This window comes from Drosophila willistoni (genome assembly GCF_018902025.1).
Source record: "Drosophila willistoni isolate 14030-0811.24 chromosome 2R unlocalized genomic scaffold, UCI_dwil_1.1 Seg200, whole genome shotgun sequence".
Lineage (NCBI taxonomy): Eukaryota > Metazoa > Arthropoda > Insecta > Diptera > Drosophilidae > Drosophila > Drosophila willistoni.
In genome coordinates this window covers 4085344-4102121 of record NW_025814051.1, presented here as the reverse complement: position 1 = coordinate 4102121, position 16778 = coordinate 4085344, and the positions used below count along the sequence as shown (strand labels likewise).

At 36.3% G+C, this 16778-nt stretch overlaps 1 protein-coding gene and 1 non-coding gene across 2 annotated transcripts; both read left to right on the top strand.

Annotated features, from left to right (window-relative positions):
• Window positions 1-673: 673 nt before the first annotated feature.
• LOC6641643 lies at window positions 674-8617 on the top strand. The gene is made up of 3 exons (XR_006954327.1): window positions 674-752; window positions 7258-7451; window positions 8590-8617. It is a non-coding gene; the product is annotated as an uncharacterized LOC6641643 (transcript).
• A 2-nt stretch (window positions 8618-8619) lies between these two features.
• LOC124459655 (brain tumor protein) lies at window positions 8620-12026 on the top strand. Its single transcript, XM_047011095.1, has one exon. The coding sequence runs from the start codon at window positions 8671-8673 to the stop codon at window positions 11971-11973; it is 3303 nt and encodes a 1100-aa protein (XP_046867051.1). The 5' UTR covers window positions 8620-8670; the 3' UTR covers window positions 11974-12026.
• The last annotated feature ends 4752 nt before the right edge of the window (window positions 12027-16778 follow it).

Sequence of the window (16778 nt, the reverse complement as noted above, 5' to 3'; positions counted from 1 at the left end):
CTTCTGTCTCTCTCCCTCTCTCTTTGTAACTGCAACTCTTCTTTTGCACACTCCCACTCCCCAAAGACTTAGGAGTGCAGTGCTCCCTCGCGCAATTTATGTATGTATGTTCTGGCTGCTGCTGCTGTACATACTACTCTTGTGTCTGTGTATATACATACATACATATATGTGTATGTGTAGGAGGTTGTCAGAGGTCAGTCTCATCGCTGGCAGCGCAGTCTATGTGCCGTTCCATATTCCAATTCGTTCCTCTGCTGCCGGATTGTTCTGTGGCCAAAACCAGATTTTGCTACCACCGATGTAGCCAGCCGTTTAGCTGTCTGTCCTCTCCCGTTCTTTGTTTTACCCTCCTTCTCGCTCTCTCTCGCTGGCTCTCTGGCTTGCTCTTTAGCTCTCTGAACTGGTTGTGTGAGTTTTTTTTTGTGTTTTTGCTGCTTGGCGTCGTTTCATTATTTCCGTGTTCTGCGTTTCATTCTCATTCAGTTCTTAACGTTCGCCGGATCAACAACGTACACCCTCGCGTCGTCGTTGAAAAATTTGTTAACGTCGTCGCTCGCGTCCGTTGTATATTTGTGTGTGGTGTGTGTTGTGAGTGTTTATTTCTATATGTATGTAGAGTAGAGAGCACAAAAGCAATAAAAAAAAAAGTATTAATAATAGTAAAAAAATAAAAATAAATAATAATTATCGAAAAAGTGCAACAGCAACATTTGCATCTCAAACACATACAACACATGCCTTTATGCTATGTACGTATGTATACAACAAAAAATAATAATAAAACTTGTGTGTGAAACGACTTTGGCGTTGGCGTCGTCGTAGAGTTCATCAACTTGTTTAGAATCGTTGGGTATCAAGCAGAAGCAGCAGCAGCGGCGGCGGGGCGCGCATTTTCTGTGTACGTGAGTGCGTGGCTGTATTTCTCTCTCTTTCGCTCTGCGTGTGTTTGTGTGTGTGTGTGTGTGCGTCACGTCTGTGTTGCCGTTTTCCTGTTGCGAGCCTCCTCTTCTAAATATCTTTTGCTTTGCATCACTTGCATTTTGTTATTTTTCTTGTGTTTGTTGCACGAATGACGACGAACAATTTCTTGTGTGTGTTTTCTGTCTGTTTGTTCTTCATTTTCCGTGGAAAATCTACAACGCCGCAACGCCGTGTCTTGTTATTGTTTGTGTTTGTTTATACTGTGTTTTTTTTTTATATTTTGTTATTATTATCTCATTTCTTTGGTGCGTACCACACACTGGTGTCTAGAAATTAAATGCCCACCCAGTTAAGGATCGTATTGCTTTGATAGAAAATTCTTGAAAAACTTTATAGAAAAATATTTCTAGGTACAATCAAAAAAGTGTTTAAATTAAATTTCGCAAATACAACATAATCAAAATGTTTATTTTTATGAAACTTCTTGTTTGCATTGTTTTTTCTTATTGAAAAAATAACGGAAAGAAACAGAATGGAATAATTTGTGAAAAAGTTATTTGCTTAGCTTAAATTGAAGGGAGGCGGAAAGTGCATTCAACTCTTTTGTATATCCCTCCATCAGACGACCTTGCCCATTTATTTGCCCACAACTGTTTAAATATAATTCACAACATTTTTACCTCCACTGTGGGTTGTTCTGTGTGTGTATGTGTTTGTGTGTGTGTGTGTGTGTGAGGTGTTGATGCGGAAGAATATTAAAACACAAGTTTTAAATCGAAAAACAAAAAAAAAATATTATTACGGCAATGTTCTTTAATTTTACTCACACGCCATCACACGGCTTTTTCTGCTACCAACAAGTTGAGAGGGTCTAAACCGAAACTTGATAAAAAAACGTGTTTAAAATGTGTGAGCCAAACTCACAGACAGACAGACAGACACACACATTTGTGTAGGTATTATTATATTGACTGTGATTGTTGTTGTTATTGTTATTATTCCATGTGTCTTGTTTCACGCTCGATTTCGCTTGGCCAACGGCTATTTTATTTTATTGTTGTTTGCATTTTTTTTTCTGTCTACTGATTGAAAGCTGTCGCCATTGGGCGACCTGATGATGTTGTGATGATGATGGTCCTCAAGTTCTCAGGGTCATCATTACAAATCGATTTCTTCGGATAAATCAATTTTTGAAGCTTGCATTCCATTTAGAAATCATTTTTATTATAGATAAATTTATTATTCTAAGGCTGAATTCTTAAAAATCCGTTTCTTTGCACCAAAAAACGGGACATCCCCAAATCTTCAATTAGAGTTACTGTACTTCTGTACCATTAGACAATTTTAGGATTCCCCTTTTTATTGTAAATCGACAATATTTGCTTATTTTGTTATTCCAAACTGATCTTGAGTCTCTAAACAATTGAACTTCCTACATATTCTAAAAAAAATAGAATAAAAGAAACTGGGTCGTCTCATTATCAAAAAATTACTGTAGAACAGAACTCAAAAAAGAAGAGAAGTCGCGCTTACTTTGTCCGCTTGCTGTCCGTCATAGATAAGAAAAAAAAAACATGTAGAAGAGAACACAGAAGAAAACGAAAATTGGTACAAGTCTAATTGAAAATGTTAAAGCAAATGAAATGGGTTCTGGTGTGTGGTGAAAGATAGTAAATATTTATCAAAAAGTTTACACGACAAAAAGTTAAACGATGCACAAAACAGGCACGTACATGTCGCCGTTTTGATTAAAATGTTGTCCAAATGCAAAAAGAAAAAACCATAAAATATTAAACTTATTAATGATGTTAAAGAAGATACAAGTCAATAGGAAAAAAGAAGCTTTGAAATCAACTAAATTGTAAATGGGATTTTATTTTTAAGGCTAAATAATAAAAAAAAGCCAAAAGCATTTGGCATTAAAGTAGCTAAAATGCTTGCACTTGAGAGAGATGCCCAGGACAGGACAAAGAACAAAATGCATGTAATGAGAACCACAGACACTACAAAGCGCAGTAAGAAAGAGAAGCAAAGAAAATGAGACAACAGTAATAAATCGCAACAACAACAACAATAAAAAATTGCAGCAAAGCCGTCGTTGACCTGCCCCGAGATGATGAAGAAGAAGAAGAAGAACAACAAGAAGAATCGGTGTGTCTGTGTGTGTGTGATTCTGGGAGAGGAAGGGTGAAGATGGAGAGGTCTTTAAATTGGATGCTGCTGCTTCTGCTGTCTTGTCTCCTACAACAATAAAACTCCCTTGTGTCGTTGTCGCGGTTTTTCCACTTCCATCCACCTTTTGCCAAAACCCCTTGCCGTCATCCTTTTTTTTTGGCTCATTGTCTTTTCTTCTTCTCTTTGCTTTCAATAATTTCATTCAGCAGCAGATGCTTTGGGGGTCTCGGCTGACGCATCGGCATCGTCCCCATGTCGTGTCGTGTCTCTGGATGGATGGACGAAAGACAAACGCAGCAATATTCCACGAATTTATATGTCTGTGTGTCTAAAAAAAAAAATAAGAATTTGCATTGCGTCGGTTCCTTTGTATGCGTTCCCATCTTCCCTTCATTCCGTAGATCTCTATACATACAAACATATCTGGGAATGGGATAGTTTATCTGTCTCCTTCCTCCTTGCTTCTTGACAGCGACGTTTAGGTAGAGGAAAGGTAGTAGAGCGGAGAGGGGAGACAGGTAGGCAGGCAGGTAGACATGGCCTGCCATGGTTGGGTTTCGCGCTTTGTTCTTCTGTTTTATATGGTTTGCTCTTTGTACTGCTGCTGCTTCTGTTGTTGTTGTGTGTGTATATATATATATATATATGTGTGTATGTGTGTGTATGTCATGCTCTTTGGTACCATTGAACTCTCTGCTGCTGCTTGCTGCAATTCACCCCCAAGTGGCGCAATAAGTGAAATGCATGGAATTGAAACAGAAGCAGAACTCGTTTTTGTCTTGTTGTTGTTGTTATTATTATTATTATTCTGAGCAATTTTTAGTTAGTTGAACTTGATGTTCGCCTTCCTCTTTTGCTGCCATTGCTGCTGCTTGTTCTATCTTCTTCTTCTTGTTCTTGTTCTTCTACTTCGTTGTAGTCGTCGTCGTCGTCATTTTCCACTTCTTTTCAGCCATGAAATTTATAATCTTATACAAATTGTTTTGCATTAGTAATGCCTGCGCAGTTTTTTGTTCCACTTCCCACAATGACGACGTAGCACACACACACACACACATAGACACCCTCACTCTCCCACTCTTACCATATCTTCCCAGTCCCTTTTCCTTAGTTCTTTGCTACACTTAATTATGGCACGCCCTCAGTGGTAATGCGGTGCACTCACATTCAACATTTATTAGCTTCTTTCTCTGCTTCTCTCTTGCTCTCTCTCTCTATTTTTAAACACTTTTACAAGCGTTCTGGAATTTGTTATATGTTTTTTTTTTTGCCCCAACCAAGAACAAAAAGAAAAACAAATGTCTTTTGTACATTATGCTGCAAGAGACACCGACAATAAGTTGCCCTTTAACCTTTTAATAACGTGGGCGCAGTCATTAAGCCTGTTTAGAATAGAAGATAATAGTCTAGACTCTAGAGCACCATACGAAAATCTGTAATACTTCAATTTATAAAAATAGAGACACCGTCAAAGTTAGAACTATTCTAAAAATCTACAATTTTTTGTTAGCAATTTTGTCTTTTTTCTATAAAATATCTTTAAGTTTTATAATCAATCAATGATTACAAGAATTGGCCATCTAATATAACAGAATTTATGTTAATTGCGCATTTGGGAATTCTCTCAATTTTAATATTACCAAATTCTTTAAATTTAGTTGGTGTAAAAAATATTTGCCTTAAAATCCAACAAAGGAATCATTTTTTTAACCTTTTCCACGCCACAATCTAGCTTATTTTTTCCTTTTTAACTATTATATTGCTTCTGCAACTATAATATGCCTCATAATGTTGCAGGGTATAGGTAAAACAACACATATGGGCACTCTGCAATAAGAACGAAAAAGGGAAAAAATAAAAAATAATGATATTTATCTTGTCAATTTGTCTGCCTGATAGATATACAATCCAACTGTCAGTTTTGGTTTTGGTCTGTGTCTCTTCTCCCTCTTCTTGACACTTGAACGCCCACCCATATACAATTATTTTGCTAATCTAATCGATGGTGGAGTCACTTCACTATCAAAACACTAGTCTCTTCCTTCCTTCCTCACACCCCATTTTGGGGCCAAAGTTAGCATTACTATGGATATACCTACTACTAATTATTGTGTTTCATTTTTAGTGAATGACGCCGATTACTCTCTTGGCTATTCTTGTATTGTTTGTATTTTATTTATATTAACTAACCTGTTGAAATGACTGGAAATAAAAAGCTTGTTTGCTTATTCGGTTGAGAGACTCATGAGTCAGTTTGGTTAATAAAATGACGTGTACAAAGTATTATTAGGGTAGGAAGGCGGAGAATCTTACTTTTATTTTTGGGGGAAAAAACGTTTAGAATTTTTTGGTCAATACGATCGTCGTCGTTGTTAATTCCCAAGTTATGACCAAATTTAAATCATATTGATGATAATAATGACACAAAACATTTTGATAAGTGGTGAAATTACATTAGTTAGTTTTATTAAATAAATGGGTTATTCCTAGTTACTACAGCATACAGTATAGCAAAATATATCCCATATTAAATAATTTTTAATTACGTTCCCTAAAAATAGTGTGACCAAACCAGATGTTTAATGGGCAATGTGCTTACATATATTTCAATGGAATTTGCAACAGTTGGGCTCCTGCTACTTTTGCTTTATGCATAAATACTTACATGAATCTGTCTACATATGTACATCCGTACAAAGTATATACAGATGTACACAGTGATTTATGCTTCTTCTCTCGATTCTGTTGCTGTCGTCTGGCTATTTCTCGAACGTACATGGGTATATAAATTTTTGAGCTCTATGCAGTTTTATACTAGTTTCCCCCCAAATGTATTGGTTGTTGTTGTTCTTCTTCTGACTGTGTGTGTGTGTGTGTGTGCGGCAGACGATGTGGTTTAGCTTGGCCTGGCCTGGCCCTAAGTTGTCTGCAGCATAAATTTCTTACTTCTGCTCGAAAGTTCTGCAATTTTCCATACCATTCATACCACCCACCCCCTCAAAATGTGGTGAGCTAGGACGCGGGGGAGAGCGAAATGAACGAGAGAACAGCGTTTTGTTTGCATTTGCGGTCGTTGCCCAAAAATGGGGGAAAAATACATGCGCGCCAATGTGTTATCGGTTTATCGAAGGAAATGCTTCCTGCTCGCTCGCTTGCTTTCTCTCGCTCTCTCCCTCACGCAACCTGTAGAGCGCGCACAACAAAAATAAAAAAGAAAAATTGTTGCTCTTGTAGGGGAGGATTTTGTGTTGTGTTATTGTGTGTGTGAAGTGGGAAGAAGGGAGAGTGAATGGGTGGGTGGGTGGTTTGTTAGTTGCCGCCATATTGTTTTTAGGGGGTTACCAAGCGCCAAAGAAGAGAGTGTGTGTGTGTGTGTGTGTATGTGTATATAAGTGAGAGGGGAACGGGAGTCACTAGCTGCAACCGGGGGCCGGCATTCAACAGTTCGGCTTTGCTCTCTCTATTTCTCTCTCTCTCGCTGGCTGCCTGTCTGGGTGACTCTTCCTCTCTCATGTAAACAGGAAATTTTTGTTTTTGTAAATATATTGATTTTTCCCTGCCTGTATGGAATTCTGGGTAATTTTGGTTATAATTTTGCACACAACAAAAATACCCCGGCTTTTTGCTTCTGTCCAGGTCTTTTTTTTGTGACGTAGACCACCACTAGAGAGTGGTTCTCTCTCTCTCTCTGTCTATCACTCCTTTTTGACTCGTTCGCTCAATCGCTCCCTAGCACTCAGTTTGAGCTCGTTTTGACATGCACAAAATTGCAGCTGCCATCATTGCATTTTCACTGAGAGATCCTGTGACAATGCCTGGGAACTGCTCCTGCTGCTGCTACTGTTGCTCCCTCCTCCGCTCCTATGGTGTTGGCTCCTCCATGAGTTTGTATGTATGTGTACGTGTGTGTGTGGAGCTTTACCCGGGTCGCGCCTGCATAAAATGCGCAAAGTTAGTTTTGCAGGGAACTGCGTCGCATACGCGTCGTCGGGATTTCCTTGTTTCCTTTTTGTTCGATGTTGCTGTTGTTTTGTCAAAAAATTTTAAAAATAAAATCCGTTGTTTCTGTTAGTTCAAAAAATTGAGAAATTAATCAAAATAATACCCAAAATTCCTCATACTAATTTTCATTGTTTTTTTTTCTTTTTTCTGTTGCAGCGTTTTGTGCTTGGAACGCAATTAATTGACAGCACCAAAAAGTATGCTTCACAAATTTGTCACAACTTGTTACTATAATCACACAACTGAAGGCGAATTATTAATTATAAATATTGACTGCAAAAACTTTTAAAATAGAAGAAAAACGGAAAACCAATTCAACTAACTAACTGGCAACAACAAAAGCTTCAAAGGTAAGTTTCTAGATTTCTGTGTATATGTGTGTGTGTGTGCATGATAAATGTACATCCAGTCTAGACAGTTGCACAACCCTCTTCCTCCTTCTCCAATCCGCCGTCTCCCTTTCTCTCTTAACACTCCATCCCCGTGTTAAAAGGAACCGCGCGCTTTATTTTTGGGGTTGATTTTGTTGACGGAAGTTTTTGGTTTCGAAATCTAGAGAAACTTCTTGTTTACTTTTTTTTCCACCGAGGGGTTGTGCACCCTCTACAACATCTGCGGTGCGTGCGTTTATTGCATTTGGCAAAGACAGCACACAGTTCGTCGTTGGTGGTTGAGGTGGGAAGGATGGGGGTACCTTTCTTGTTTGCTTTCATCCCGTTGCCGTTGTAGTACAGCTTCGCCAGAAATTAGAATTGTGTTAAAAAGCACTTTGTTTCCATTTGGCGGGGGCGTAGTTTGATTTGTCTAACAGCCAACAGGCTACAGGGGTAACAAGGGGGAACAGGAATGGAATGGGAGGAAGGGAAGAGGGAAGGTGGATAGAACGAACTGAAAGAAGAGGAGGAGAAGGAAGGCAAGGAAAAGTCACTCAACTGTCTTTCGACGATGTTTAATAAAAACAGGTCACAGCTGTGCCAAGGATTAGAGAAAAGGGCCAACCGACAATAAGGGTCTTGGTCGGTGGAGGGGAAAAACTCCAGCAAGTTACGTGCTTTGGTTAATAGACGGCCGAGGCAATTAGTTGCAAATTATGATAACAAACACAAGTTTCCAGTCCCGAGAATATCTCTAAGGGGTTTTCCGTCTGGTTGTAGTTGGAGGTAATATGTTTCGAGTGGTTGAGTCATTGAAGAAATTTAGGTGACTCATGAGGAGACATGAGGCAACTTTGCCCCCTAATGTATGCAATAAAGAGCCCAAGAAACAGGATAACGTATAGACTAAAACATTCTTTATAAACAATTTTCAAAATGCAAAAATATAAATTTTCGGATATTTTTCCACCCTATTCATACTTTAAGGGGCTAATTGCCCATTTCAACTACTAAGATCCGTATAAGGGGCGGGAAGGTTAAATGATTTTCGAATTATTTATGCAAATGACTTAATTTTCTTTACAATTTTTCTTTTTTTTTTTTTTGTTTACAGCTGTTACCATTAACGGAACTCACCGAAGCCAACGGCAACAACAAAAGCAACAACATCAACAATTATTATTATCAGACAAAGATGGCGTCCTCGCCGACACCATCATTAGATTCAATGCGCGGCGGTGCCAATTCCATAGAATCCTACGAACATGCCGGCTATCTGTCAGACTCACCGCTCACTCTAAGCGGTTCCTCACCACCGGCCAGCGATTCGGCCATTTGCAGTGATGAATATACAGCAGGAAGTGTTGTTGGTGTTGTTGGCAGTGTTGTTGGCAGCTCAAAGACTCGTTCATCGGATGTAACAGTTATCAATGGACATCATCCCATCTCGGCATCGGTATCATCTAGCTCATCGGCTAGCTCATCATCCTGCTCATCATCATCGTCGTCCTCGTCGTCATCATCATCATCTTCGAGCAGCAGCAGTGCATCGTCCAGTTCATCAACTAGTGGTCTAAGTGGATGCGGCAGCACCAGTAGCAGTGTGATCAGTACCAATGTGGTGGTGACCAATGGACCCGGTGTGATTGGCAGTAATCTACAGAGTTCGATCAATGGCAGTAACACATCGACCAATTCCTCAGCCACAACCATTAGCAGTTTGGTGGTGGGTGCTGGCAAAGGTAACAATTCCTCGTCGTCGAACTCCTCGACAACAACGACAACATTATCATCATCAGCCCGTTGCACTGCCTGCAAGAGTAAAAGTAGTGATGCGGTGGCCAAATGTTACGATTGCCAGAGTTATCTCTGTGCCAATTGTGTGACAGCTCATGAATTTATGCATTGCTTCAATGGACATAGTGTCTGTTTAATCAAAGGTTTCGAAGCGACAAGCGGCAGCAGCAGTGGCGGAAGTTCCCTCTCATCGATGGGTTCACCGAGTAATAATCCAGCATCGAATGATTTTAAATATGCTAGCTCATTGACAATGATGTTGCAGCAGCAACAGCAAATGGAAAATCAACAACAACAACAGCAGCAGCAGCAACAACAACAACAGCAACAACAACTTGGCTTAAACTCGCAACCCATGAGTCAGTTATCAAAAATTGTATTAGCTGCAGCAGCAGCAGCCAACAATCAAGAGCAACAGCAATTGCAACAACAGCAACAGCACAACGATAGTCTGTTGTATGCACCACAACGTCAAATATTCTGTCCACGTCACAAACATGAATTATTGAAATTCAGTTGCCGTACTTGTTGCACTCTTGTCTGCAAAGAGTGCATAGTTCTAGAACATTCGACAGGACTGCACGAATTGGAGAATGTGCAGACTCCCGCACTGACCTCGACCAATAGCAACAACAGCAATGGCAATGGCAATGCCAACAACAGCAACGGCAACACAAATGAGATTGCTTTGCAAACCCTACTCGCCGATATGCGTGGTAAGATTGGTGAAATTGTGGCTATTGCCGGCAATTCAGAACAGAATCAAACCAAGGTTAAGCTACAATATCAAAAGGCACACAATGAACTAAACGAGACGCATCAGTTTTTTGCCTCCATGCTGGATGAACGTAAATCTGAATTGCTCAAAGAACTCGAATCGCTGTACACGGCCAAAGTGAATTCGAATAACAGTTGGCTACAACGTGCCAAAGAATCCATTGACAAGGGTTTGGCCACTTGTGAGGCTGTCGAACGTTGCCCACAACCGCAATCGGCCCTGCTAACCGAAGCCCTGCTTCTACGCAAATCCCTCGAACAGCAATTGCAGACAGCCATACAGGATATGCAATTGCCATTCGAATTGGAATTCATGTCCAACTATCAGTCCATACAGGCTGGAGTACGCAATACATTTGGTTATATACGTGCCACCACCAGTGGCAGCGAGAATGGTCTAACTGGAGGAGGAGTAGGAGTAGGAGGAATATTGGGCGGTCAGAATGGCGGCGGTAGCATTACAATGGGTCACAGCAAACAGCCACCGATAGCGAGGCCAACGCAAAGTGCCAGCAATAGCAGTGCCAGCAGTGCGGGTAGCCATCATCATCATCAACAGCATCATCATACAACGGGTGGTGGTCAGCATCAGCAGCATCTCCATCAACAACAGCAGCAACATCACCTCGGCCAGCAGCAACATGGCCTGGGCTTGGGCTTGACAGCAGGTAGCCTGCTAGACAATGGCGCCTATAGCAATGGCGGAACCGGTGGTTGTCTTCTATTAAGCGGCAGAGATCGCTCATCTCTTACGGTTGCCGAACACTTTGGTGAACTTTTGCCCAAACGTGGTGGTGGCTATAATGGCTCCAATTCGAATGGCTCATCCACACAAATTAGCCACTACAATCCATATGAGAAATGGAGCAATGGCGGCAGTGACAATCTCTTTAACACAACCTCATCAAATGGCAACGCACAGACGGTTGGTTCATCGGGCATAGCCGATGCCTTTGCCACCCAGTTGACTAGCCTGTCATCGGCGGCCGCTGCTGCTGGTGGTGGTGGTGGCACCAGCTCTGAATCTCTTCTGGATTTGACCAATAAGTTGCTATCGGCCAGCATTTATCCACCAAAATCACAAATTAAACGTCAAAAGATGATCTATCATTGTAAATTTGGTGAATTTGGTGTGATGGAAGGACAATTCACTGAGCCCAGCGGTGTGGCAGTTAATGCCCAAAATGATATCATTGTCGCCGATACCAATAATCATCGCATTCAGATATTCGACAAGGAGGGACGCTTTAAATTCCAGTTCGGTGAATGCGGTAAACGTGATTCCCAGCTACTCTATCCTAATCGTGTGGCTGTTGTACGTAATTCTGGTGATATTATTGTTACCGAACGCTCGCCGACACATCAGATACAGATTTACAATCAATATGGACAATTTGTCAGGAAATTCGGAGCAACCATATTGCAACATCCACGTGGGGTTACGGTCGATAATAAGGGACGGATTATTGTCGTTGAATGTAAAGTGATGCGTGTGATTATATTCGATCAGAATGGCAATGTTTTGCATAAATTTGGCTGCTCCAAGCATTTGGAATTCCCCAATGGTGTGGTGGTCAATGATAAGCAAGAGATCTTCATTAGCGACAATCGTGCCCATTGCGTTAAGGTCTTCAACTATGAGGGTCAATATCTACGACAAATTGGCGGCGAGGGTATTACCAATTATCCGATCGGTGTTGGCATCAATTCGAATGGCGAAATTTTAATTGCGGACAATCATAATAATTTCAATTTAACCATATTCACCCAGGATGGTCAATTGATATCGGCACTTGAATCGAAGGTGAAGCATGCCCAATGCTTCGATGTGGCTCTAATGGACGATGGCAGCGTTGTGTTGGCCAGTAAGGATTATCGTCTGTATATCTATCGTTATGTACAGTTGGCACCTGTAGGTATGTGAATCAAAAAAACAAAAACAAATAAAACAACTCAACCCACACATACATATAAACAAAACAATGAATATGAATATGAATATGAATGAATAATGAGCAGCAAACAACTTTAAAAAAAACGATGTAGATGGGATGGATGGATGAGATTTCCTGCATTTTACATACATTACATCTAGAGTATAAAAATGAATGAAAAGATGAAAGAATGATAAGAATGATAAGAAAGAAACTGTAATCTGATTCTCCTCGCTCTAAGCTAAGTTCCAAAACACACACACACAAACACACATACACCACCTACACACACACAAACAAACACACAACTCTATATATATATATATATTTTGTAGTCTGACTTGCGCGGTCTCTCTCTTACAAACTGACTCTGTCTCTGTCTCTCTCTCACTATCACTGTCTATAACTCCCTTTCTATATAACTGTTTTTTTTCCTCCCTATTTGACTTTGATCAAGTGTTAATATATATATATTCTTTTTTTTTTGGCAAAAATTGCAAAAATTTGTTTGTTTTATATACAAAATTTTTGCCATATTCTCTTGATCCTCTTAGATCGACATTAGAAGCGGCTCGCTATTAACTAACTAATTACGCACACTTACACACACACAAACACAAAAACAAACAAACAATCTGTTGGTTAACATTTTTAAATTATTGTTGAATTTTGTTTTATTTTTTTATTTTATTTAATTTGATTTGATTTTTTTTTTCTTTACTTTATGTACACTGTTAAGCTTAGTTCTCTTTTTGCGTATTATAATTGTAATTCCTTTTATTATTTTTGGTTGAGAAACAAACAAAAAAAAAACAAAAAGAAATAAAGATAAAGTTTATAATATTTAAATAGCAAAACAAAACCTCGAATTGTGTGCAAAAAAAAAAATTTGTACTCTAAAAGCAAGTCGAAAAAAATAATATCAGCATACTAAGAAAAATCCCTCCAAAAACACAAATTACATAAAAAACGAAACGAAACAAAAACAAAAAAAAAATTTAATATTAAAATGTATAACAAAGTTTTTTTCTAACTACGAAAATAATAAAACTTTTTGCTTACAATTTGATGATTACCCTTAGATACACACACACACACATAGACACGAACATCCACACACACACACATACACTTAATATTAAAAAACAATCATTAATTATTATTAATTGTAATTTTTAAGTAATTTGCTTGATGATAAATTGTTTGTTATTTTTTAGTTTTTTTTGATAATTGCATAAAAATTTTTTTATCTATATTATACATATATAATCTGTTTTTATGTTTATAAATTATTTTTTGATTATACGCATTTTTTATTGATTACTGATTAATTACACTATTTATACTTTACCTTAAACAAAAACAAAAACACTTATTATAAATTTAAACGAAAATAAGAAGAAAAAACAACAAAAATAAGAATCACGAAAACTTTTTTTTATACTCGCCTATTTTTTGATGTTTCATTGTTTAATTTTTTATTTCTTTTTTAGTTTCTCACTCTCTCTCCCTCTCTTCAAATATTAAATTTTGAATTTCTTTCTCTGAACTAAGAAATTAGTTGAAATTGATTATTATTATTTAATTCATTTTTTTTTTGGTGTTCTTTGTTGTTGAATCTACATTTATTTTTTAAATTAAATATTTAATTAACTACTTACCACATGTATGCAAAATATCAAATAATAAACATAAATTATTTGTTGTTAGTGTTGTATGCAAAAAAAGAAAAAAAAACGAAAACGAAACTAAAAGTTGGCAATCAGCGCAGAAGACTTAAACAATTTATTATAAAATAAAACAAAATATATATATAAAAAAGAAGGAAAAAACAAAACAAAAGCGAAATACTATTTATAGAGATCTAAATAATGTAAAAAATGAAACTAATTCACAAATTAATTCAAAATGTTGAAATATCAAATATTCTTTTGAGAGCAAAACATTTCAAAAAGAGTTTCAATTTTTAACAAATACATTTCAAATGCTTAATTATAAAATAAAAGTTATATATACATTTGATTTGAAATCCAAAGCGTTAGCCGCTAATAATAGATTTCGAATATTTAAAAAAACATTCTTGAGACAAGAAGCTGCTGAAGAAGAGCAATAAAATAAGTTGACTTAAGCTAAAGTGTTAAATTTAACATTGTTTAATGCTTAGTCTCGCTTTCTCGCTCTCATTCTCACTCTCTTTGACTCTTAATTCAGAGTTTATTTGTTTAAAATAATTAAAAAATTTTTGTTGGAGGTAAAAACAAAGAAAAACCTCTCAACATACATATATTTCCATGACTTTCAATATTATGGCTTATGCCCTTTCTCCTCGTTCCGTTTTCTCTACTCTTTTAAGCATTTAGAATTAATTATAAAATATATATATATATAAAAAAAAGAAAGAAAAAAAACCAAGCAAACTTTTTGAGACTACAAACGCAACAGTAACAGGAACAGCATTTAAAAAATGTTTTTTTTATATGTTTTAATAATTTAAATACATTGATGGAAAGAAGAAGAAAGAAAAAAAAACATAAACGAAACATAAAAAAACACTATTAATTATATGTACGTATATTTGTTAATCCTTATTTTGCTTGGCTGCCGCCGCCTCTCCCTCCCTCCCTTTCCCAGGACACACATCCACACACACACACACACACACCCACACTTACACACACGCAGGTATTATAGATTCTTTTTTCTTTGTTGGTTTTCGAAAAACGCTTTTTTTAAATGTTGTGTAAATTTTGAATTATGTAATTTTTTAAATTGAATTTCGTTTCGTTCGTTTATTCTTTGTTTAATTTAAGTGAGATTATTAATTGGTAGGCAAAACAAAAAAAAAAAAAACGTAAAACCTTTCTTTAAGATTTTTCTTGACTTTTTTTAAATAGTTATTCTTGTTGTAAACTTATGATCTATTATGATTATAGTCTGTAAACGGTAACAAAACATAAAGTATTGTAAATTTCTTGTGAGAAACTTTTTACTTGACACCAAAACTGATTAAAAAAAAAAACAAAAAAACACAAACGAATGAAAAACTGTTGAAAATTTTTTTATATAAAACTTGTTAAATGCAAAAAAAAAAAACAAAAAAAAAAAATTATATATAACAAATGAAAAAAAAAAGAAAAGAAGAAGAAATGCTGCTAATTGATGGTATTTATAAAAGCCTATTATATATTAAAATATTTGCTTACTATATGCATTTGTATTTATTAATAGCATTTTTAGCTTGCACAAATTAAAGAAGAAAGAACGAAAAGAAAAAAATGAAAACTAAAATCAATTTCGGCTTGCCGAATTTTCTATAATCTTGCAAAAGAACCGGAACTCTGGATCATCCCATACAATAGACTATAACTTATCAGCCGATAGTTCAAAGTGCTGAGAACTGATTATATATAAAAATATAGAAGTAAATAGTTTTTTTTGCAAATATTTTCCAACATTAAGCACCATCAATTTAGCTGCAAGTCTTTCTTTTTTTTTTTGTTTTTTGTTTTGCAAGTTTATATTATTTTGAAAAATAAATGAATTAAAATTAATGAATTTAATAATTTTGTATTTTTTGTGCTTGCAGCATATTTGTTTTTATGTTTATCCTATATTTTATATATATAATATTATTATTATCATTATTATTATTATTACATTTTTAAATGTTACACACACAAAAAATACACAAAACATAAGGGACACAAACAAGAATTTTGATTTAAATATTAACCATAAAATGTAGTAAGCAAATTACAAATTGTTGTAAAAGTAAACAAAAAACAAAACAAAAAAACAAATATGAAAAACAAAAAGAAGTACCACAATTAAAGATTTTTTATATTTTTACTGATAATGAATGCATTTTTGATTTTATTTTTAATTTTACTTGAGTACTTGAATATATTTAGTTTGTTTTTTTTTCTTTCAGTAAAATTTGACTCTTTCTTTACTACTCAACAGATACGTAAACTTAGAGCCGCCGTCTATTTCGACTATATTTATATAAAGCCAACTGATCCCCTTCTCCCTCTTCTTCTACTAAACTAGCCCCTCCCTCCCCTGACTCCTTCTTTTTTGAACAGAAAAAAAAGAAACATTTGTAGTATATGATGTGAATGTATGTTGATAACACAATTTGATGAATTGAGAATCTAATAGACTGTGCAAAAACAAAAAAAAAGAAGAAAATATTGAAAAATATTCAAACAGCAAAAAAGTAAACAATTTTTTAAATATATATATATATATATTTCTCTATATACATATTTAATAAACCAAAAACAAAAAGAACTCCCCCCTTCCTCCCAGGCATATTTAAGCTAAACATTGTGTGCAAAGTATATATATATTTATATATATGACACGATAAGTTATCTCTGATGTATATATATATATATATAAATAGATATATATAATATTTTATGTCATCGAATAAATCGAACAAATATTCGAAACATTTTTTATACCGCCAATTAACTGTGCTCTCTCTTATACTATATACACACATAGACACACACACACAACCAACGGATCAAGTATAAATAATGGGTCTGGATCTAACATTTTAAGATATATACTTACATATAAATATATGTATGTATATGTTATATAAACTTTATATGTAGTGGGCATTGTGGCCATTTGTGATTAGGTTCTTTTTTTGGGCGTCTCCTTTTTCCTCCTCCTCCTCTTCTCCTTCTCCTTCTACGTCTCTTGGGCGCCCCTCCTCGTCATAGTAGTCCCTCGGTCGTTTCACAAATGTCGCCAAAAATATTAAACACCACCAAAAAAC